General features: G+C 34.8%; 1 protein-coding gene across 5 annotated transcripts in view; it reads left to right on the top strand.

Annotated features, from left to right (window-relative positions):
• Positions 1-22780, top strand: part of REV3L (REV3 like, DNA directed polymerase zeta catalytic subunit) — a 170700-nt gene that overhangs the window by 138239 nt on the left and 9681 nt on the right. For 4 of the 5 annotated variants that reach the window (XM_034668994.1, XM_034668992.1, XM_034668993.1 and 1 more), the window contains exons 24-28: positions 826-934; positions 2793-2999; positions 11617-11726; positions 17710-17824; positions 21672-21809. In XM_034668994.1, the coding sequence (XP_034524885.1) occupies positions 826-934; positions 2793-2999; positions 11617-11726; positions 17710-17824; positions 21672-21809 (679 nt within the window). Of the gene's footprint in view, positions 1-825; positions 935-2212; positions 2340-2792; positions 3000-11616; positions 11727-17709; positions 17825-21671; positions 21810-22780 lie in introns of those variants that run through there. The other variant, XR_004628083.1, reaches the window with a different exon arrangement.

Genomic DNA, 22780 nt, shown 5'->3' with positions numbered 1-22780 from the left:
TGTGGATGTGGATAACTGGATGACTAATTGAGCATCATGAATGGATGACTCATGAAGAAGATCATGAATAGATCAGTCTTGCACCTTACTTGTTTCATTCTCCATGTACATCCATGGTCTCTTTAAATGAGAGTTACATTTAATTTGTTAATATAAATCACTTTTCAGTGAAATAGTTTGAGGATTATGATCTATCTTCAGCTGTCACCTCTTCTTGATCTCTTGGAAATAATCAATGATATTTTTAAGCTGAATTGTTAAATGTTGGGTTTTACTTATTTGTGTCAACCGAATTTTATAAACTGAATGAGAATAACATTTTTAATTCAAAGGAGTATATATTCTCATAAGAAATACAGAGTCTTCCTTTATAATTTTTGTGTATTTAAAACCAAGTTATAGTGTTAGCCTAGAGTATACTCATTCCTTCATAGAAAGTATTCATGGAAATTGTATTGGTAATCCTGTCTTTTTATTAAAAACAGAAATTTTGAAACGTTATTTACAATCTTTTTATTTAAGGCTTAAAGTTTTCTTTAAGGAACTTGGTGTAAGGTGGTCATACTCTGAGCTGAAATCTGGTATTTCAGTATAGATTTTACCCATGAGTTTTAGGATAATGCTATTTAAGAAATGTTTCTTTTAACAAATTGTGAATATTTGAAGAACTGCTATGTGGTAATAGACAAATAAATTACTAAGTAAATGAATTCATGTTTAGATATTTGAAAATGAATTTCTACTGGAGTTAGATTCCTAAAATTGCCTAGTATCTCTATTCTATGATTTGAGAAAGTATTTGCTTAATGTTTTCTTTCTTAATAGGTATGATGAGTTCAAATTTGGCTGTACCTCTCTAAGAGTACCTCCAGATTTACTTTACCAAATTAGGCATGATATCACAGTGTCCCCCAATGGAATAGCTTTTGTCAAGGTAATACTCTCTTGTAAGTGAAAGGTATCGACTGTGGCTTAACCTTTGAAGAGCTAATGATTTAGATTATATGCTGTTGGCATATAAAACAAAGAAAAAAATAAGTTTGCTTGAATATCTTATCTTAAAAAGTAAAGATACATGAATCTGCTAAGAAATTAAAAACCAGTTACCCTGTTTTGCATGAATTTAGGTTTAAAGTCTTTTAACTGTTAGATTTTAGTTTTTAATGAAATACTGAAAGAAATAAATGTGCATATATACCTTCTGACCTCTATTAGAATTGGAGACTTAAATAGCTATTTGACAATCACAATGATGTTAACTTACAAAGATTTAAATTGCTTTAATGTGTAAACTCTACTAATTATTCTTGTACATTATTTTAAATTAAGACTGTCTTAGAAATGATATTCTAATGTATTTATTGATGCATTTTTAAGATATCCAAACTAATAATAGGGTCTCTTTTTTCTCTCCCTTATCTTCCCTTAAAAGAGACCAAAGAGAGCCTCATAAATGAATAAATTACAGACAAATAGGAGAGAGATCTAGGAGAAGATTATATTGCCTCTCTTATGCCAACTTCATTCCTTTTTTTTTTTTTTTTTTTTTTTTTTTTCTATTTCCTTACCAGTGAGTCTGACTAAAATCATGGTACAGTAGGGCAGTTGATGGTAGCATGGACCCCGCAAGCCCTCAGATTCATTCTGGTGTACTTAGCAAAAGTAGCATCATTTTCTACCAGTAAGAGGATGCTGTGTTCAAAGAGTACCCCAAAATTACCTGTTTAGATAGGAGGAAAATTCTCACCAGAGACTTCATGACCTATTCCTTTTTGGAAAATATTATCTCTTTAACATAATAACATATATTGCATCTTAACATAAACATTATGGCTGCTTCATAAGGTACACAGAATGAATTAGAGGTTAGAGTATGTTTTCATTGTCACGTATGTAGTGGCTTGTTATATTATCTCCCTTTAACAGTATTTTTAAAATTTGCATCTACATTTTGATCCAAAATGTAAAGCTTAATAAAACTAAGATTTTTTAATATTCAGAAGTGTGATTATCCTATACCTAAGGTTTTAATTGTTCAGTCCGACATGCATTACTTTGCACGTGTCTGTGAATCATCTTCAAAGTTAATACTGTTTTGTGGTTTTCATTCCTACTGGAGTTCTCATAAATTCTCCCTAGTCTTGATTAATACAAATGATTTTTTTTTGGCATCAACAAATTTTATCACCTCACTATTCATCCCCTCTTCCAGATTGCTAATAAATATAGGCCGGAGGGGATGGCTTAGTGGTCTAAGCATCACATTTGAAATACCTAGAGTCCCTGGAACTGCAGGTTTGAATGTCAGCAGAGTCAACCCAGCTCATCATTCTTCCAAGGTAGATAAATGGAGTTCCATGCAGATTACTGTGTGGGGTCATTAGGATGAGATCTTTAAAAACTGAGGTTTGTTATGAGTGATACAAATCCCGTGTGTCTTTCTGAAAGAGTGGGGGTTTGGATCAAAGTTTTGAACAAAATTTCCCTCTGAACTTGTTGTATGGTCTCTTGTGCACTAGTTGACATCCTCCTTCCTGGAGGTCTCTGAACTCACATAGTAGTGCTGCATTAGATTTATAAACATTACAGGAACCTTTTAGGAAAAAAGTCCTCTTCAAAAGAAAGAAAATGTGATGATTTTGTATTGATGGCCACTGGCCCTGTGGCCACTCAGTTGTTAGTATGTTTCAATTCATGACAGTTGGCCATTGTTAAACTTTGTGCTTCCTTCTTAATTATCTAAATCTATAACTTTTAAGGGATTTTAAATATTCTTTTTTTCTTTATGATAGCCTTCAGTAAGAAAGGGTGTGCTACCAAGAATGCTCGAAGAAATTTTGAAGACTAGACTCATGGTGAAGCAGTCAATGAAGGCTTATAAGCAGGACAGAGCCCTTTCACGGATGCTCGATGCACGTCAGCTAGGACTTAAGCTTATAGCGAATGTCACATTTGGCTATACAGCTGCTAATTTTTCTGGGAGAATGCCATGCATTGAGGTAAGTGATACAAATCTGTAGTTTTTTCAAGAGATTAAAGCAGCATTAAATGAATATCTGTTCATTGAAGTATTTTGTTTTGTTAGGACTAAAGAGTTTCATTTCCATGACATAAAATCAGTTTTTCTCAAACTGGAGCTTGTATACATACAAAATCTTAGGGGCTTGGGGGCTTTTCTCTATGAGAACTCTTTATCATACACATTTTTCTACATATCTAGATGAGCATACTGTAGCAAATTAATACCATGAGATTTAGTGCCACCCTTAATAGCATATACAACAGCCTTTGTACTAAATAATTCCTTTTTAATGTATTGATAGCTCTGATATTAGGTTGGCCTCTCCAAGTGTCCGAATGACCAGTCTGTGTTTACTAATGTACCAGTAGATATAAAGCAAAACTTTGTTTTGCAGAGGTATTTGCAATTCAGAGACACTTTTCACAGAATAAGACTAATTTTTTGCTACTTACTAAATTAAGGTGTTAATTTAACATGAAAACAATATAGTGTGACAAGAGTAATACAGTAACTAGTGATTGAGAACAGAGTAGACTTGTTTTATTGGTGATCTTTTTATGCCAAATGAAGGCCAGAACATTGTGGTATACCACATTAGTAGTAGTTCAGAAAGGGAAAAGCAGTGGAAGGATAAAGTCCCCACACAGCACACAACAGGCAGAATAAATTTCAAAGACCTATACAAGGGACTTTCAGTTTCAGGTCCAGCATGTCAGAAGCTCAAAATTGTCAGTCTCTCCCTACAACAAGTAAAAAGCTGAACATACTGAAAAATCATCAACTCTTCTTAGATCTTTCAGAGAACTGAGGTCACAGGGCAAACCACTACCCCCAAAATTGAAGAGTCCAACAGGTAAATAAAAGAATCACAACTCACAAGAGCAGAAACCCAAAAGGAACCAGTGCTGAGGTAGGGAAACCTGAACTATAACTGATGAATTGCTGAAGGTTCAGTGTGGATAAGTCTGAGAGATTAAGACTCCAGGGGACCCAGTCATCAGGACCCCCACAGTTTTGTGAATTTTACCTCTTCAAGCTCAACCAGGTTCTCAAAGTTTTTCTCTCCCACAAGAAAAATTCACAGAGAGGGGAAAGGAACTATTCTGAAATACTTCAGAGCATTCTGTTCTTAACAAGGTCCACCTTCAGGGGCAGTATTTAGCTGGAGCCTAACTGACCTGAGAGAAGGGAAATACCCAGCGCCAAGTGCTGTGGCCTTCCATGTGGAGGAAGGGAAATAGGCCACCTCACCCTAGCCATCCTGTCCCACCAAAGATGGGGAAAAAAGAACAGAAGCACATGTGAAGTCCACAGTCCAGAGGTACGGTTTCACTATAAGAATCAGACCTACTCATAGAACTATAGAACACTTCCCCTCCCCACACAGATTACCACCATAGTATTAAAGATCTGTTTATAACAGTCCTTGCTACCTGATAAATCCATTTATCCCAAAAAAAAAAAAAAAATTACAAGACATACCAAAAGCCAAAAAACACAGCTTGAAGAGACAGAGCAAACATTAGAACCAAACTTAGATGTGGCAGGGATGTTGGAATTATCAGACTGCAAATATAAAACAACTATTAGGATGCTAAGAGCTCTAATGGATCAAGTACATGCATGCAAGGACAAATGGGCAATGTAAGCAGAGAAATACAGACACTAAGAAAGAACCAAAAGAAATACTAGATATCAAAAACACTTCAACAGAAATGAAGAATGCCTTTGATGGGCTTATTAGTAGACTAGATGTGGCTGAGAAAAGAATCTCTGAATTTGAAGAAATCTCAATCAAAACTGACAAAACTGAAAAGCAAAGAGAAAAAAAAACTAAAAAAAAAATATGCTAAAGCTGGAGCAATTATAGAAGGTATAACATACATGTAATAGGGATTCCAGAAGGAGAAGAAAGAAAGGAACAGTAAAAATATTTGAAACAGTAATGACTGAGGATTTCCCCAAATTAATGTCAGACACCAAACCACAGATCCAGGAAGTTCAAAGAACACCAAACAGGAGAAATGCTCAAAAAACTAAATCTAGGGATATCATTTTCATACTACAGAAAATCAGTAATAAAATTAAAATCCTAAAAGAAGACAAGAGGGGGAAAAAACACCTTGCCTATACGGAAGCAAAAATAAGATTTACGTGGTCTCCTCTGAAACCATGCAAGCAAGAAGAGAATGGAATGAAATATTTAGTGTTGAGAGAAAAACACTTCAGCCTAGAAATCTGTACCCTGAAAAATTATTGTCCAAAAGCGAAGAAGAATACTTTCTCAAACAAAAATTGAGGGAATTTGTTTGCAGTTGACCTGCCTTGTAAGAAATGTTATAAGAAATTCTTTAGAGGGAAGGAAAATGATATAGGTCAGAAACTCAGATCTACATAAAAAAACAAAAGAGCCTGAGAGAAGGAATAAATGAAGGTAAAATAAACTTTAATTTTTCTTATTCTTAATTGATCTAACAATTTGTTCAAAATAATCGCAACAATGTATTTGATTATGTATGTTTATGTGTGTGCTTATGTATAAGTAAAATGAATGGCAGAAATGACAAAAGTGTTGGGAGGAATTGGATTATTTCATCATTATAAAGTACTTGCACTTTGTGAAGTGCAGGTGGTATAGTAGTATTGTGAAGTGGTATTTGAGAGTGGTATATTGAAAGTAAATGCAAAATCTAAGGCAACCAACCACTTTTATAAAAAGTAAAATGAGATATATAATTGATGTGTAAGAAAGGAGAGAAAATGGAATCATATCAAATAGTCAAAATCACAAAAAGCAGAAAAAGAGGAAAACAAAAACAGGAACAAAAAATAAGGGCAACATACAGGAAAAAGTAAAATCAGTAAGGATGTAGTTGAACTCAGCAGCACCATCTGGGTATTTATAGATTACTTCATCCAACAACACCCAAAGTATACATTTTTCTTAAGTTCCCATGGAACATACACCAAAACAGACCACATTCTGGGTCATAAAATACACTTTAACAAATTTAAAAGGATATAAATCATATAGTGTCTGCTCTCAAATCATAATGCAATTAAACTAGATATCAGTAACAGAAAGAGAGCTGGAAAGATCCCCAGATGCGTAGAGATTAAACACCATATTTCTAAGTAACACATGGGTTGGTCCAAGAAAAAAAAAATCTCAAAAGAAATTTTAAAATATTTTGAACTAAAGGAAAACACAACTTACCACAATTTGTGGGAATCAGCAAAAGCAATGATTAGAGGGAAATTTATAATATTGAATCTATTATTAGGGGGGGAAAAGATCTAAAACTAATCATCTAAGCTATCACCTTAGAAAACTAGAAAAAGAATAAATTAAATCCAAAGTGAAGAAAAGTAATAATAAAAATTATATCAGAAATCAGTAAAATTGCAAACAAGAAATCAGTTGAAAAAATCGAAGTACCCAAAGCTAATTCTTTGAAAAGACTAATAAGATCAATAAGCCTCTAACCAACTTCAAAAACAGAAGAAAGAGGACACAAATTGCTAATACCAGAAATGAAAGAGGGGACATCACTTCAGGTCCCATGGGCATTACAAAGAAAATAAAAGAATACTACATATTATTAATTTGATAACCTAGATAAAATGGACCAATTATTTAAAAGATATAATCTGCCAAAACTCAGTAAGAAAGTCTGAATAGGCTTATATCTATGAAAATGAATTAATAATTAATAACCTTCCAAAATAGAAGGTACCAGACCCAGATGGGTTTACTGGTAAATTCTACCAAACATTTATGGGAAAAAATTGTACCAGTTCTCTACAATCTCTTTCAGATATTATAAGCAAAAATAATGCTTTATAATTCATTCTGTGAGGCCAGCATAATCCTAATACCAAAACCAGACAAAGACATTACAAGAAATCTACACACCAACATCTTTCATGAACTATATAGATGCAAAAATTTTCAGCAGACATTGCCAACTCAAATCCAACAATATATAAAAACAATGATACACCGCGACCAAGTGGGATTTATCCCAGGCATGCACGGCTGATACAACATTCAAAAATCAACTAATGAGATCCATCACATCACACACAGGCTAAATAAGAAAAGCCACATGATCGTAACAGTAGATACAGAGAAAGCATTTGACAAAATCCAGCATCTTTTGATCATAAAGACCCTTAGTAAACTAGGAAGAGGGGGACTTTCTCAGCTTTATAAAGAATATGTACCCAAAAAAACCTTATAGCTAATCTCATACTTAGCTATGAAAACCTTGAAGCTTTCCCACTAAGATTAGGAACGAGGCAAGGGTGACCCCTCTCACTACTGCTTTGCAACATCATAAAAGAACTGGAAGCTAATTCGGTAAGACAAGTAAAAGGACATAAAAGGTATACAGATTGGGAAGAAAGAAAGAAAACTGTCTTTTGTTATATGTGGCATAATCCTCTCTAGAAAATCCAAAAGAATTAACAAAAAATCCTCCTAAACCTAATAAGCTGTTAGAGCAGGGTTGCCGAACACAGGGTTAGTACAGCAAAAATCAGTCACTTTCCTATATACCGGCAATGAGCAAATGAAATTTGAAATTAAAAATGTAACACCGTTTATATTAGGAACTCCCCAAAATGAAATACTTTGTATAAATCTAACAAAGTATGCATAAGATTTCTATGAGGAAAACGACACAACTGGTGAAAGAAATGCAAGAAGAGCTAAGTAAAAGGAAAGGTATTCCATGTTAATAGATAAGAGGACTCAGTATTGTCAAGATGTCAGTTCATCCCAAATTGATGTATAGATTGAATGTAATATTAGTCAAAATCCCAGCAAGTTAGTTTGTGGATATTGACAAACTGATTTTAAAGTTTGCATGAAGAGAGGTAAAAGACCTAGAATGGACTACACAATTTTGAAGAATAAACTCAGAGAACTGACAGTACCTGACTAAAGCTACACTAATCAAGGTAGTGTCATACTTGCCAAAGAATAGACAAATAGATTAGTGGAACAGAATAGAGATGACAGAAATAGACCCACATAAATATAGTCATCTGATCTTTAACAGAAGAGCAAAGGTAATACAATGTAGTGAAAATAGAAGATAGTCTTTTCACTAAATGGTGCTGGGATAACTGGATATCCACATGCAAGAAAGTGAATCTAGACAAGAGACCTTATACCCTTAACAAAAATTAACTTTAATTGGATCACAGAACTAAATATAAAACACAAAACTATAAAACTTCTAGAAGATAAACATAGGAAAAAATCTGATGACCTTGGATTTGGTAATGGCTTTTTAGATGCAACAGCAAAGGCACAATCTATGAAAGAGAACTGATAAGCTGTACTTCATTAAAATAATTTTCTGCTCTGCAAAAAACACTCAAGTGTGAAAAGATAAACCATAGACTTGGAGAATGTGGGGTTTGGGGGCACTGACCCCCCCATGGAGTTGAAAATCCACAAATAACTTTTGACTCCCCAAAAGTTGACTACAAATAGTCTACTGTTGACCAGTAGCCTTACTGATAACATAAACAATTAACACACATTTTGTATGCTATATGTATTATATGCTGTATTCTTACAATTAAGTTAGAGAAAGGAAAATGTTATTAAAATCATAAGAAAAAATACATTTACGGTACTATATTTATTGAAAAAATTCACATATAAGGGAACCTGTATAGCTCAAACCTGTGTTGTTCAAGAGTCAACCATATTTATACCACATTTTCTTTATCCATTCCTTTGTCAGTGGACAGTTAGGTTGCTTCCATGTCTTGGCTATTGTAAATAATTCTGCAGTGAACATAGGGGGTGCATGAATCTTTTACAGTCAGTGTTTTCATTTACTTCAGATATATACCCAGTGAATATGCTGGATCACATGGCATTTCTGTTTTTAATTTTTTTAGGAAACTCCATGTTGTTCTTCATAGTGGCTGCACCAATCTGCAGTCCCACCAGTGGTGCACAAGGATTCCCTTTTTTCCACAACTTTGCCAACACTCCTTTTCAGGGGATTTTTACTTTATTTATTTATTTATTTTTATTTTAATGTTTTTTTAATTATATTATGTTAGTCACCATACAGTACATCCCTGGTTTCTGATGTAAAGTTCGATGATTCATTAGTTGCGTATAACACCCAGTGCACCATGCAATACGTGCCCTCCTTACTACCCATCACCAGTCTATCCCATTCCCCCACCCCCCTCCCCTCTGAAGCCCTCAGTTTGTTTTTCATAGTCCATAGTCTCTCATGCTTCATTCCCCCTTCTGATTACCCCCCCCTTCTTTTAATTTTTTTAATGATTTTTTATTATATTATGTTAGGCACCATACAGTACATCCCCGGTTTCCGACGTAAAGTTCAATGATTCATTAGTTGCGTATAACACCCAGTGCACCATGCAATACGTGCCCTCCTTACTACCCATCACCAGTCTATCCCATTCCCCCACCCCCCTCCCCTCTGAAGCCCTCAGTTTGTTTTTCATAGTCCATAGTCTCTCATGCTTCATTCCCCCTTCTGATTACCCCCCCTTTCTTTATCCCTTTCTTCCCCTACCGATCTTTCTAGTTCTTGTGTTCCATAGATGAGAGAAATCATATGATAATTGTCTTTCTCTGCTTGACTTATTTCACTTAGCGTTATCTCCTACAGTGCCGTCCATGTTGCAGCAAATGTTGAGATTTTTTCTTTAAATATTTTTCTCACTATGACTTTTCGGGATCCCAACCATTGCCTGAACTGTAAAGCCAATCATTTTCCTCTTTTTAAATCTAATATCCTAGCCCTGTAGTGGACTGATGTTCAAACTAGGAACCATGGCACAGAGTAGCAGAATCACTTTCAATTTAATTACCACTCCTTCCTTCTCCCCCACCCCCGCCACCACTGAGTTCTTCGCACTGCAGTGTCTTAAGGCCAGCTGCAAGAGTTCTGACTCTTCCAGGTATAACTTAAATGGGTCAAAGTAGGCAGCGGGAGGTACACATGTAGGATCAGTATGTGTATGTCTCAAAAGCATATTTGACTCTGACACTAGATGGCTCACCCTTCCAGCTATTAGCCGTCACATATTTTAAAGCGTATCTTGTTTTGAAAGTGGCCACAGGTGACATTGAACATCTTATTCAAACTTGAATTTCAACTAGATAACATGATTTTTTGAATGTCTCAGGATATAGTTCACATTCTCAAGGTTTTCTATTGCAGTAAAGGTCCCAACAGAATTGATTCCTACTACCCAAATTGTCTGCTACCAGTGTTTTAAATTTATTCCTTTGTTCATTTAATATTTCCTTTTTAAAGCAACTATAAACAGCCTTTTAAACACTTATCCAATCCTACATTTAGCTCAGGTGATTCAAATATTACAGTAAAAGGAGGATGATTGTAACTATTATTTGCTTCTTAACGCAAAAGTGCTTGGTTTTTACTTTAAAATTTTAAAAGGAATACTCCATTTATGCCAAAGGGCAGTTTTCCCCAACCCTTAGCTTTTATGAGTTTAGTAAATGAAGTAGCAGTCCTATGCTGGCCTCCTTAATTTACTTAATTGTAAAATATAATTAGTTTGTCATATTTGTCAAGATCTACCATCTTTTTGTTTTGTCAGTTTATGCCATGATCTTTGTTTAAACTCACTAATCACCAATGAAAGAACCCTTGTTATGGGCACCTGGCTGGCTTAGCTGGTGGAGCATGCAATTCTTGATCTCGAAGTCATGAGTTCAAGCCCCATCTTGGGTGGAGAGATTACTTTTAAAAAGTGGGGGAGCACCCGGGTGGCTCAGTTGGTAAGCATCTGCCTTTGGCTCAGGTCATAATCCCAGAGTCCCAGGATCGAGCCCCATGGTGGGCTCCCTGCTTAGCAGGGAGTCTGCTTCTCCTTCTGCAGCTCCCCTGCTTGTGCGTACGCACGCTGTCTTTCTCCTTCCCTCTCTTTTTGTGTCTCTGTCAAATAAATAAAAATCTGAAGTACCCTTATTAGACATATATCTGCCTACTTAATTTAAATTGAACACTTGTAATGTATTTTCCATCATATAATAATACATTTTTCTTTGTATTCTGTATTATCTAAAAATTTTATATAACCAATCACTGAGATTAAAGTTCAGCATTAACTTTAATGATACTAAAAGAAATTATCGTAACACCACAACAGAAAAATTTTGAAAGATAAATACACATACACACTCATGCACATACACAGAATAATTTCCTGGCTAATTGGTTATAAAGGCATATAAGAAAGTCCTTAAATAAACAAGACTTATTCTTCCAGGAATTATGAGGCTGCGTACCTTGTATAAAGTGCAATCTTTGTACTTACTAATATACTCACAAGTGAGTCTGTGTATTGATTGGTTCTTTCTTTAAATTCTTCACCTTATTTTCTCTTGAGTACTCATAGGAAGAATGATGACACTGAAGACTATTTTGTTTTCTTTTTTATTCTTTTCTCCTTATTTCAATTTTAGAAATATTTAGTAATCAAAAGTATTCTATGTTAAAGTCTATTGATTCATACTAAGCTATGTTAAGAAATTACTTCCAATGTGTTTATACCAACAGGTTGGTGATAGTATTGTTCACAAAGCCAGAGAGACCTTGGAACGAGCTATTAAACTGGTGAATGATACCAAGAAATGGGGCGCTAGGGTTGTATATGGAGATACTGACAGGTAATGAACTTCCTGCTTTATAGTTCTTTTTACATCTCTTCAAATATTCATTTCAGTATTTGAAACGGCTTAAGGGTAATCCTTCCTAAAAACAGAGTTCTACTTAAGTCCTTCCCAGTCCTTATGATATTCTGATCCAGATTAGCTCAAGTCCTGAATTACCAGTTATGATCTTGAGACAGAAAATTTAAGTGTCCTGAGCCACAGACATGTAGAGATTCCCATGGCATCCCTACAGGTAGCAGGTAGATAGTGATCTGCAAAAATACTGTATGTAACAGGAGTCCAGTCTTTAAAGCAACTGCTTTTAATGTGAATGATTCCTCATATAACTGCAGCTCTATGAATTTAAATATATGTCTTAATTTTGAAAGATATCTGTCAAATCTGTGAGTGGTTAACTTTTCACTAGACCCCAAAATCATTTTGACCTTCTACAAAAAGTGCATATAGGCAGATACAGTTTTCCATTTGATTCCAGAGGGCTCAGAGACTTCCTGAAGCCCATTATCCACGGACTGACAAAGGACAGGACTGTCTGAGTCCTGAATTAATAACTTCAGCCTGGTTGCTTGCTTTAGTATTTCTTAGGGCCCAGGTATTTATGTAACATCTTATTTTATGACTTATTAAAATTCTTCTAGAATATAGGTATTATGCAAATTTCTTAGAGTCTGATATTCTTTTCACATGGAAGGCTTAGTGTCATGGTGTGATCATGCTAAGAGCACTTGCCTCTGGAGCTCTGATTACAGCTCTGATCACTTTACCTTGAGCAGTAGGAGATAACGCTTCTAATCGTTAAAAACAGCTTCTAGGTAATCTTTAAACAGCAGTTAATCTTCTCCATTCTTTAATGCACATACCATCAGCATAATCATATTAATGCTGAATGAGACCTTAACTTTCGCTGTTTCATTACTAACAAGTGGGGATGCTTTCAAGTTATCCAGGCCCCGATTATCCATAGTCTCTACTCTTCCCCATCAAAAGCCACTCCTAAATTTGAGTGTTTCTGTGCTCTGTAAAACCACTTCTGCTGAGTAGTCCAGCAAAATAAAAGTTACTAGAACATCATTTTGCACCTTGTTAGCAGAGCTCCTTGCAAAATATTTAGGGAAGAGGACAAAGTGAAGCCTTTAAATTGTTGAGTTTAATTCAGGATCATACATGTCCATGGCTGATAACATACACAGAGAATCAGAAGTTGGCATGATTCTGATTGTAGTTATTTTGTTTGGCCTTTAAGATCTTTAAGAATTCAAACCAAAGAACACAGACTCATAGAATGTCAGAGCTGGAAGATGACTTTGGTGTTATTTGTCAGCATTTTCACACTGTTGGGAGGAACCATTACAGGCACATTCTCAGGTGCTGCCTAAAAGTACGTTGTATGCAACTGAATTATTGAACACTACATCTGAAACTTAAAAAAAAAAAAAAAATCTAAAAGAAAAAGATTTTTTTAAATAAATAAATAAATAATGATAATAAAAGCACATTCCCCTAAGAAACTTGTCTAAAATCCCCAACTAGTCAGCAGTGGAGCCATAAAGTAGTACTCAGTGTTTTTTTATTGCTAGCTGGTACTTTCTAATTAAGTCAGAATTCCTTACTAATTATTTTCTCTTATTATATTTACTTTTAACTTTTTTCTTTGAAAAGACAATAATGATAAAAGATTGAGAAACACTGCTTTAGGGATAATAGATAATGCTTGGTGAAGTGAAGAAGTTCTTAACTGAGAGTGAGGGGATCTGGATTCTCTTTTAGCTGTACTCCTAGCTGATTGCATGGTCATTAACAAATTGCTTAGCCCCTCTGAAGCTCAGTTGCTTCATGATCAGAGTGATGAGAATCTGATAGATGATGATGAATGACCATTGCCTCCCTCCAATTCCAAGACTGCTGATTTTATGAATCCTGGGGTTTAGCTAAGGGAGATCAGTTACTCTGTTAAAAGCGTGTTTCTCTTTCTAGAGCAGTTATGCATTATTGTGCATTCAGAAAGTATAATAAACACACTGCATTTCTTTTTTTCAATTAAATGATTTTTTATTAAAATATAATTGACATACAGTAGTAGCTTCAGGTGTACAATACAGTGATCTGACAATTATATACATTATAAAATGCTCACCGTGATAAGTGTAGCTACCAACTGTCACCATACAAAGTTATCACAACGTTATTGACTAGTGGTGCAGGTATTTTATAGAATAGTTGTTCTCAATCATATCTACTGCATCCTAGTGGGATATGACCTACTCCCAACAGTTATAAGAGTTCTCTAGAATCTCTTGGGTCAACTATACTCAAATAAATTTAAAAAATAAGAATTTTAATTTAAAAAAGAATCTCTCGGGAAATTCATCTGATTATAGTTGAGAAAGACCTTCTAAGTTATACTAATATCCCGACTCACCCTCTACCATGTGAAAATCACTGCTCTATATGTGTACTTGGATCTCTCAACCCAAAGATAAATGTTATTTAACTAGATTAAAAGCACCAGTGTCAAACAGAAATTCATTTTAAAACCATCTCTTTTTGTAGGCTAGTCACCTCCATTCTGTTAAGTGACCTTCTATTAATCTTGGCCAGCTGTCTTGAAGCTTAGCTCCAGATAAAACTGGCCAAAACATAGATGGACTCAAACCCACTAACTACTGGGTAAAATCTCATGTATATACCCAATAGTAATAACTTTTAAGATACCAACTTCATTGAGGTGTAATTTTTTTAAAAAGTGCACTATTTTTTAAAAGAAAATGCACAGTATATTGTTCAGTATATGCATGTACAGATCCGTGTAACCAGTTACCACCTCAGTTAGGGTGCAGAACATTTCTATCAACGTAGAAAGTTCTCTTGTACCCCTTCACAGTCAATCCTTCACATTCATCTCTTACCACCAGGCAACCACTTATCTATTACCACAGCTTAGTTTTTCCTGTCCTAGCGTTTTATAGAAATGTGTATATATATGCACTTTAATTTCAAAATGTCTTCATCATCATTGCACCTGACCATTTTAAGCATAGTGATCTTTTAAAAAACAAAAGTTAGGCAGTTACATCTCAAGTTAAACATACCTTAGCATATGACTCAACAATTCTACTCCTGGATATTTACATAAAGGAACTTTAAATTTAGGTCCACACAAAGACTTGATGCAAATGTTTATTGCAGTTTTATTTATAATAGTCTAAAACCACAAACAATCCAATTTTCCACCAAAGGGTGAATGGATAAACAAATGTGGTATATCCACACAATGGAGTACACTTAGCAATAAAAAGGAACCAGTTACTCTTACTTCAGAAACATGGATGAATCTCAAAAATAAGCTGAAAGAAGCCAGACATAAGAGAGCACATACTGTGTAGTTCCATTTATATAAAATTCTTGGAAAAAAAACCAAACTAATGTGTAGTAATTGAAAGCAGGTCTTGTGTTGCCTAGAGCCAGGAGTGGAAAATTATTACAAAGGAGTGCAAGGGAATTTTGGGGGGTGATGAAAATGTCCTTAGTTTTCTCAGGTATCAGATTTAGTGGCTTAAACAACAGAAATTTATCTTCTCATGGTTCTGGAGGTTCAAAGTCCAAGATCAAGTGTCGGCAGATATGGTTTCTCTTGAAGCCTCTCTGTTTGGTTTGTAGGTAGTCACCTTCTTTCTGTGTCCTCACATGATCTTTCCTTTGTTCACGTGCATCCCTGCTGTTCCTCTGTATATTCAAGTATTCTCTTATAAGGACACCAGTAACATTAGGCTCATCCTCACCACCTATTTTGGGCCTCTTTTTAATTTAATCACCTCTTTAAAGGTCCTATCTCCAAATATACTTACATTCTGAGGTACTGGGGTTAGGACTTCAACATATGAATTTTAGGAGGATACAGTTCAGCCCATAACAAGTCTATGCATTTGTCAACATTCATGGAACTGTACACTTTAGATGTATTCATTTTGTTATATACAAATTGTTATCTCAATAAAGTTGCTTTTGAAAATAATCTTTCAAAAGGAAATTTTAAAATCTATTATAAAAAATAAAGCTATATTGGTGTAATCAGTATCAGATGGGCCTAACAAAAAAAAAATATTATAGAAAGCTTCAAGTGGTTCAGAGTGTAGCCTTTAAAAGTAATTTAGATTGAGACCATTTTTATTTTAAAGACCTTAAGTAATACTGAATACTCATTTTCTTAAGCTTTTCATATCAGACTCTTAAGTACTATCTCCAGTATTAGCAGAGAAAGCTTTTCCAAAGAAACCATCCAAATGACATTTTAAGTCCAATATAAAAAGAAATATGAGATTGGTTTATGTGGCCCCAAGACTAGAAACAAGAATCTTAAGATCATGTTTCAAGATATTATCCATTTCTATTTAATATCTTTCCATGAAAATTATAAGTGAAGGGGCACCTGGGTGGCTCAGTTAAGCATCCAACTCTTGATTTCAGCTCAGGTCATGATCTCGGGGCCATGGGATCGAGCCTGCATCGGACTCTGTGCTTCAGTGTGGAGTCTGCTTGAGACTCTCTCCCCCCTCTGCTCCTCCCCTTACTCTTGCTCACTCTCTCTTTCTCTCTTTCTCAAAATAAGTAAATAATAAAATTTACCAAAAAAGTATACAAGAAGATCAACTTTATAATCTCTCTTATTTAAATATATTTATTAGGTTTTATTTCTGTTGGTCACAGATTGTGCTATTATAAAGTTAACTGGATTATGTTAGAGAAAAATACCCAATACTTCTGGTTTTTGTTTTATTTTATTTTTTGAATATTTTTTTATATTGCAGTTTTTTATTTATATTAGAAATCCTTCCTTCTTGGGGCACCTGGGTGGCACAGCGGTTAAGCGTCTGCCTTTGGCTCAGGGCGTGATCCCAGCGTTGTGGGATCGAGCCCCACATCAGGCTCCTCCGCTAGGAGCCTCCTTCTTTCTCTCCCACTCCCCCTGCTTGTGTTCCCTCTCTCGCTGGCTGTCTCTATCTCTGTCGAATAAATTAATAAAAAATCTTTAAAAAAAGAAAAAAAAAAAGAAAAGAAATCCTTCCTTCTTGACCTGCATATACTGCTGTTGGAATTGTACGTTAGAAATATCTTTCTGAAGTTCAGATTTGACAATATCTTTCAAAAAATATTTTTAGTATATACCATTTACCCAGAAATTACACTGATAGAAATTTGTTCTAAGGATATAATCAGAGGTGTGCCAAATTATTATATATGAAATATTAGCCAAAAATTTCAGTAACCTAAATTTTCAATGATGGAGGTTTGGTTAAATTAATATATCCATACATTGAAATACAGTACAACTGTTAAAATAATGTAAAAGAACTAAACGATGTGGGGAAATGTTAAGATGCACAACTAAATGGAAGGAGAAAGTTATCCAGCAATAATGATCTGTGATCCCAAATGAGAAGAGATGTACAGATATACCCAGAAAGGTTTGTAGTGCCTTTTTTCTGAATGGTAAGATTAGGTGGCTGTTTTCTTCTTTATGCTTTATGTTTTCTAACATTTCTTCAGTGAACATATATTACAACATATATGTGTGTCTTTTTTAAGTTGGGTGGTTCTGAAAGGAAATTTCCTCCCATATCACAAGTAAATTTTCCATTTCTTTATAATCCTATTTTCTCTTGTTTTATGACTGATGTAACTGTGTGTCATATAAAGCCATTATTGTCTAGGAATGACCCAAGACGACCTTGGCAGCTCTGACAGACAGCTAAGCTGGTCTGTGTGTAGCCAAACTAGAAATACTAGATGTCCTAAAGATCTGTAGTAAGATATAAGGAAAGTACGGTAAAACAAGAAAGCTTAAATAGGAAGCAACTTAATAAGGAAGAGTAAGGCGGGGGGGGGGTGGAGTTTTCTTTGGTATTAGAGTATTAGCCAGAAAGTTATTCTTGATGAAATTTTTTTGTTACAATGACTTCCTCGTTTTTAATCCTCTTAGTATGTTTGTGCTACTGAAAGGAGCCACTAAGGAGCAGTCTTTTAAGATTGGTCAGGAAATTGCTGAAGCTGTAACTGCTACCAATCCTAAACCAGTGAAACTGAAGTTTGAGAAGGTAAGAGAAATGTAATTAATACTAGTAATCAGGTATAAAATTCACATACCTTCTAGACGTTTTGGACTTGCACAATACATTTTCAGAATCAGTAACAGTATATGGGTCTACAAAGTATTAAATTTAAAATATTTTCCCTTAGTTTTGTGCAATTTTCTCAAAATTATTTTTAGTAATGTCTTTATATAAAGAAGTAAAAGATTGTTCCAGTTAACTATTGCTGTGTAACAGACCACCCCCAAACTTAACGGTGTGAAACAATCACCCTTTTTCTTAATAATGCTTACAGATTTTATGGGTCAGGAATTCAGAAAGGGTGCAGCAGACACGGCATGTCTCCACTCCACAATGCTTAGGTCCTTAGCTGGGAAAACTTAGAAGCTGAAGGTGATCCAACAACAGCTAATGGCCTAAATCACCTAAAGCTTGTGATGTCGGGGGGTTGATGCTGGCTGCTGTTTGGAATATCAGCTGGGGGTGTCAGCTGAAACACCTACACTTGGTCTTTCCCTGGGACTATGTGTTCTTCCTCACAGCATGATGGGGCTGAGTTCCAGGAATGATCATCCCAAAGAAAAACAGACAGAAGCTGTTTTGCTTTTTATGACCTTGTCTCAAAGTCACACAGCATCATAGCCTGTCTAGATTTAAGAGAGAACATAGACTCCCATCTCTTAATGGGAGGAATGTCAGAGTCACACTGTTAAGACCATGTAGGATGGCAGACATTATTTCTTTGGACAGTACAGTCTGCCATAAGGACCTTAGACTATTTTCATTTTACTTTAGATATCAAATATGTATTTAGTTTTTTCTATATAAAAGATACTAAGCTAGGAGAGGTGTGGCATGCAAAGCAGCATAAGACACAGTCCCACTCTCTCTAAGAGCCAATAACCTAAAAGAAAAGATTACAGATCTTTTATTGTAAACTTACAGAAAGTCTCATGAGAGCAGTCTCCCTACACACTGTAAGAGCACAAATAGAAGGAGGTATTATGTCCTCCTGGGCTGGATGGGGAGACTCTATGTATGAGGGAATACCGTACTGTGTCTCAGAAAATGATTAGACTTTTCAGTAGGCAGTCATGGGGCTACAGTCATTCTTCATATTAGAAAATGGTATGTAAGAGGATATGGAGTTAGAAAAGGACAATATGGGAATATAGAGTACAGGGAGAGAAGTCTAGAAAATAAAGTTAAGACCAGGTTTCAGAGTGTCTTAAATGCCAAACTAAAGTGTTTAAACTTGATTCAGAAAAGTTTATCAAACAAGAGCATGACATGATCAGAGCTATGTGGGGAGGATTATCCTCACGGTGGTATACAAGATGGATTGGGAGGAGGTGAATCTCAAGATAGGGCACAACCTGTATAGCCTGAACTAGGGAAAATAAAGAACAATTCAAGAACTATTGAGAACGATGGATGGGTAGGAGTTAGAAGGGGTTGGTGTAAGAGAACAGGTGTGAAAAGGGTAAAAGTACCTACTTCAGGGCAAGAATTGTGCTAGAAGAGATTCAGAGAAGCCTCGGATATAGTATCTGCCCTGAAGAGTGAGCATTCTAATTGGTGCATAGACGGGGAGAACAAGTGCTGTCCTAGAAGTATACATATGGTGGACACTCACTCAACCCATCTGACAAAGTGAAGAGCATGACATGCTTAGAAAATAATACCAGACATGAAAATTTACCTGAAATAGATCAGAGACCTAAGGTAAAAGCAAAAACTGCAAAACTTCTTAAAGAAAATAAACATGAGTTAAGGGTTATGGTGTATATGTTCATGATGAATATTGGTCTGTCGTTTTTTTCTTGTATTTGGGACAAAAAAAAAAGGCTAGTTTCATAAAATGAGTTGGAAATGTTTTATATGAGATTAGTACAATTATTTTTTTTCTTAAATGGTTAATGGAATTCACCAGTGAAGCTCTCTGGTCCTGACATTTTATTGGTAGGGGAGAGAGGGAAGTCATAGATTTTTAATTACAAATTAAACATCTTTAATATATATCGAAATATTTAGGTTTTCTTATGTCGGTTTTGATAACTTGCAGCTGTCAAGGAATTTGTCCCTTTCTCCTAGGTTGTCAGATTTATTGGCATGAATTATTTATACTTTCTGTGATCTTGACTTCTATAAGATCTTTAGTGACATCCCTCCTTGATACTGATAATTTTTTTTTTGCCTTGATCATCCAACTACAGGTTTTTCCATTTACTGAACTTTATGAAGAACCATTTCATTAATTTCCACTCTTTATTATTTCCTTCCTTATACTTACTTTGGGTTTAGTTTGCTTTTCTTTTCCTGTCTTCTTAATGTAGAAGTTTGAATCATTGATATTAAATATTTTTAATATAAGTATTTTAAGATTTATATTTCCCTATAAATACTACTTTAGCCTTAAATTTTGGTATCTTGTACATTCGTTTCAATGATAAAGACCTGCCTAATGTCAAGTCCAAATGTTTAAGGATATTCCAGAAATCTTTTTATTATTTCTAATTTAATTCCATTGTGGTCAAAGAATACACTGTATGATTTTAATGCTTTTAAGTTTATTGAAATCTGTCCTTTAGTCCAGCATGTGGTCTTAGTGAATATTCCCATGTGACCTTAAAAGCTATCTGTATCCTGCTTATTGGAATGTCCTGTGTCACTTAGGTTAATAGTGGTGTTGTTGAAGCCTTCTATATTCCTAATGATTTTCTGTCCATTTCTAAGAGAGAGGTGCTAAAGTCTCCAAGTATAATCATGGTTTTGTCTGTTTCTTCCTTTTTGTTCTGCTAGTTTTTACTTCATACATTTTGAAGTTTTCTTATTAGGTACATACACATTCAGGATTATGTATCTTCCTGACAAACTGATACTTTTATCTTTGATAATATTTCTTGTCTTGAAGCCTATTTTTTCTGACATTAATATAACTACTCTAGCTTTGTTTTGATTAGTGTTAGCCTGTGTATCCTCTTTCATTTTTTATTTTTTAACCTTTCTATGTCCTTACATTTATTTATTGCTGTGTCTCACTTTTTGGTCAGATCCAATCTGATCACTTCTGCCTTTTAATTGGGATAAAGCTTGGGGACAGAGGAAAGGACCAATTTGGTAGCGTTAAAAGGGGGTGGAGGGCACACAACCATTAATCTAGGGATTTATCTAGTAGATTAATCCATGCAAGGTTGTTCACTGGAACACTATTTGTAATAACCAAAGATTGGAAACATCGTAAATGACCCACAGTGTAGGTAACTAGTTACATAAATTGTGATACCCTCCCATAATGGACTACTATGTATCTATAAAATAAACTGAGCTTTTTGTACTAAGATGGAATGTTCTGCAAGATACATTATTTAAATGGAATAAGCAAAGTACAGAATAATATATATGGTAAGCTACCATTATGTGTTTAAGTATCTCTGGAAGGGTACACAGGAAATCAATAACAGAGGATGCCTCTAGGGCAGGGAAAGTAGAGTCAAAAGGACCAGGGCTTTTTGTTGTATTAATCGTCTTTTAATTTTGTACTTATAACTTTTAAATATGTAGGTGTTAAAGTAATTTTTAATTGTTTAAATCTGATGAATTTTGAGAGAGCGGTGTCAGCTACAGTAGGGGCAAAATTTGATAGTGCAAACAAAGGAGTTGAGTGGTAAGGAAGTAAAGACAACTCATTTTGTGTGTTTCCCCTCTAAATATTGTATCATGAATTTAATTGGTGCTAAGCCATATTTAGATTTTGTGTGTGTGTGATTAATATTTGGTTAAAGACATAAAAATAAGATATTCACGGTAGGGGAAAATGGTTATTGAGAGGCATTTTGTTAATCCATTATAGGTATATTTGCCTTGTGTCTTACAAACAAAAAAGAGGTATGTGGGTTACATGTATGAAACACTGGAACAAAAGGACCCGGTATTTGATGCAAAAGGAATAGAAACAGTCAGAAGAGATTCCTGCCCTGCTGTTTCTAAGGTAAGTTTTACCTATCTTGTTTTCATCTTTAAGAAATAAGTCGCTAAAGAATCTGGTGAAGATCTTCAAACACACGTCACTGTGGCCCTCCTCGCCTCTGTGACTGTGTATAACCATCAGTGGAGGGACTATATGATTTTTGAGAAATTTTGTTTCTAAGGAAAACAACTTAATTTGATTTTAGTCCTGAGTTTCTGGCTTCTTCCCACACCTTACCTTTTATCACAATTGATAAAAAACAAATGAACTTGATAGGCAGGAAATTCTTATCATCTGGAGATGATAATATGTTATCATATGACAGCACCCAAAACCTAGGGAGCAGGATAAAGAAACTAGCAACAGAATAATTTTATAAGTAATCCAGTCTAGATAAGCTGAAATTTTATTTACTTGAATGATTAAATACAAGTTAGATTTCTGAACAGTGGCACCATAAATTGCCTAAATTTTTCAACCACAGTAATTTTAACCATAGTATTTTATATTTTTTTCTTTACCCAGGCCCAGACTCCTTCTATAACAAACCAAAAATAAGTGGTATAAATGGAACAGTACTCTACACACTGATTTTTATAAGAGCATAAAAAGCGCAATATTGTTGTCAATGTCAGTATATTATGCTATATATATAATGTTATGTGACTTTGAGATATTATTTAATACTAGTTTCTGAAGAGATATCATCCAGTGCATTCTTTCTCCAAGGGTAGAATCGTACTTAAGCCAAATTAGCAAACTAAGTGAGTAAATATGTATTAGTTCCAGTATTTATAATAAGATACAGAACTTTAACCTAGAATTAATTTAAATTCAATCCACTACATAAGTCTACTGCATGTCAGAAATATTTCCGGCATAGAAAATTCCATCACAATTAATATATATTTGTTGACACTATGAAAAAGCAAAAGCCTGATTTTGATTTCACTGCTTGGTGATAGGACACTTAAACTTCTGTCTGTTCACCT

The sequence above is a fragment of the Ailuropoda melanoleuca genome, chromosome 10 (assembly GCF_002007445.2).
Source record: "Ailuropoda melanoleuca isolate Jingjing chromosome 10, ASM200744v2, whole genome shotgun sequence".
In the NCBI taxonomy this organism is placed as follows: Eukaryota; Metazoa; Chordata; class Mammalia; order Carnivora; family Ursidae; genus Ailuropoda; species Ailuropoda melanoleuca.
This window is presented reverse-complemented; position numbering and strand designations above follow the sequence as displayed.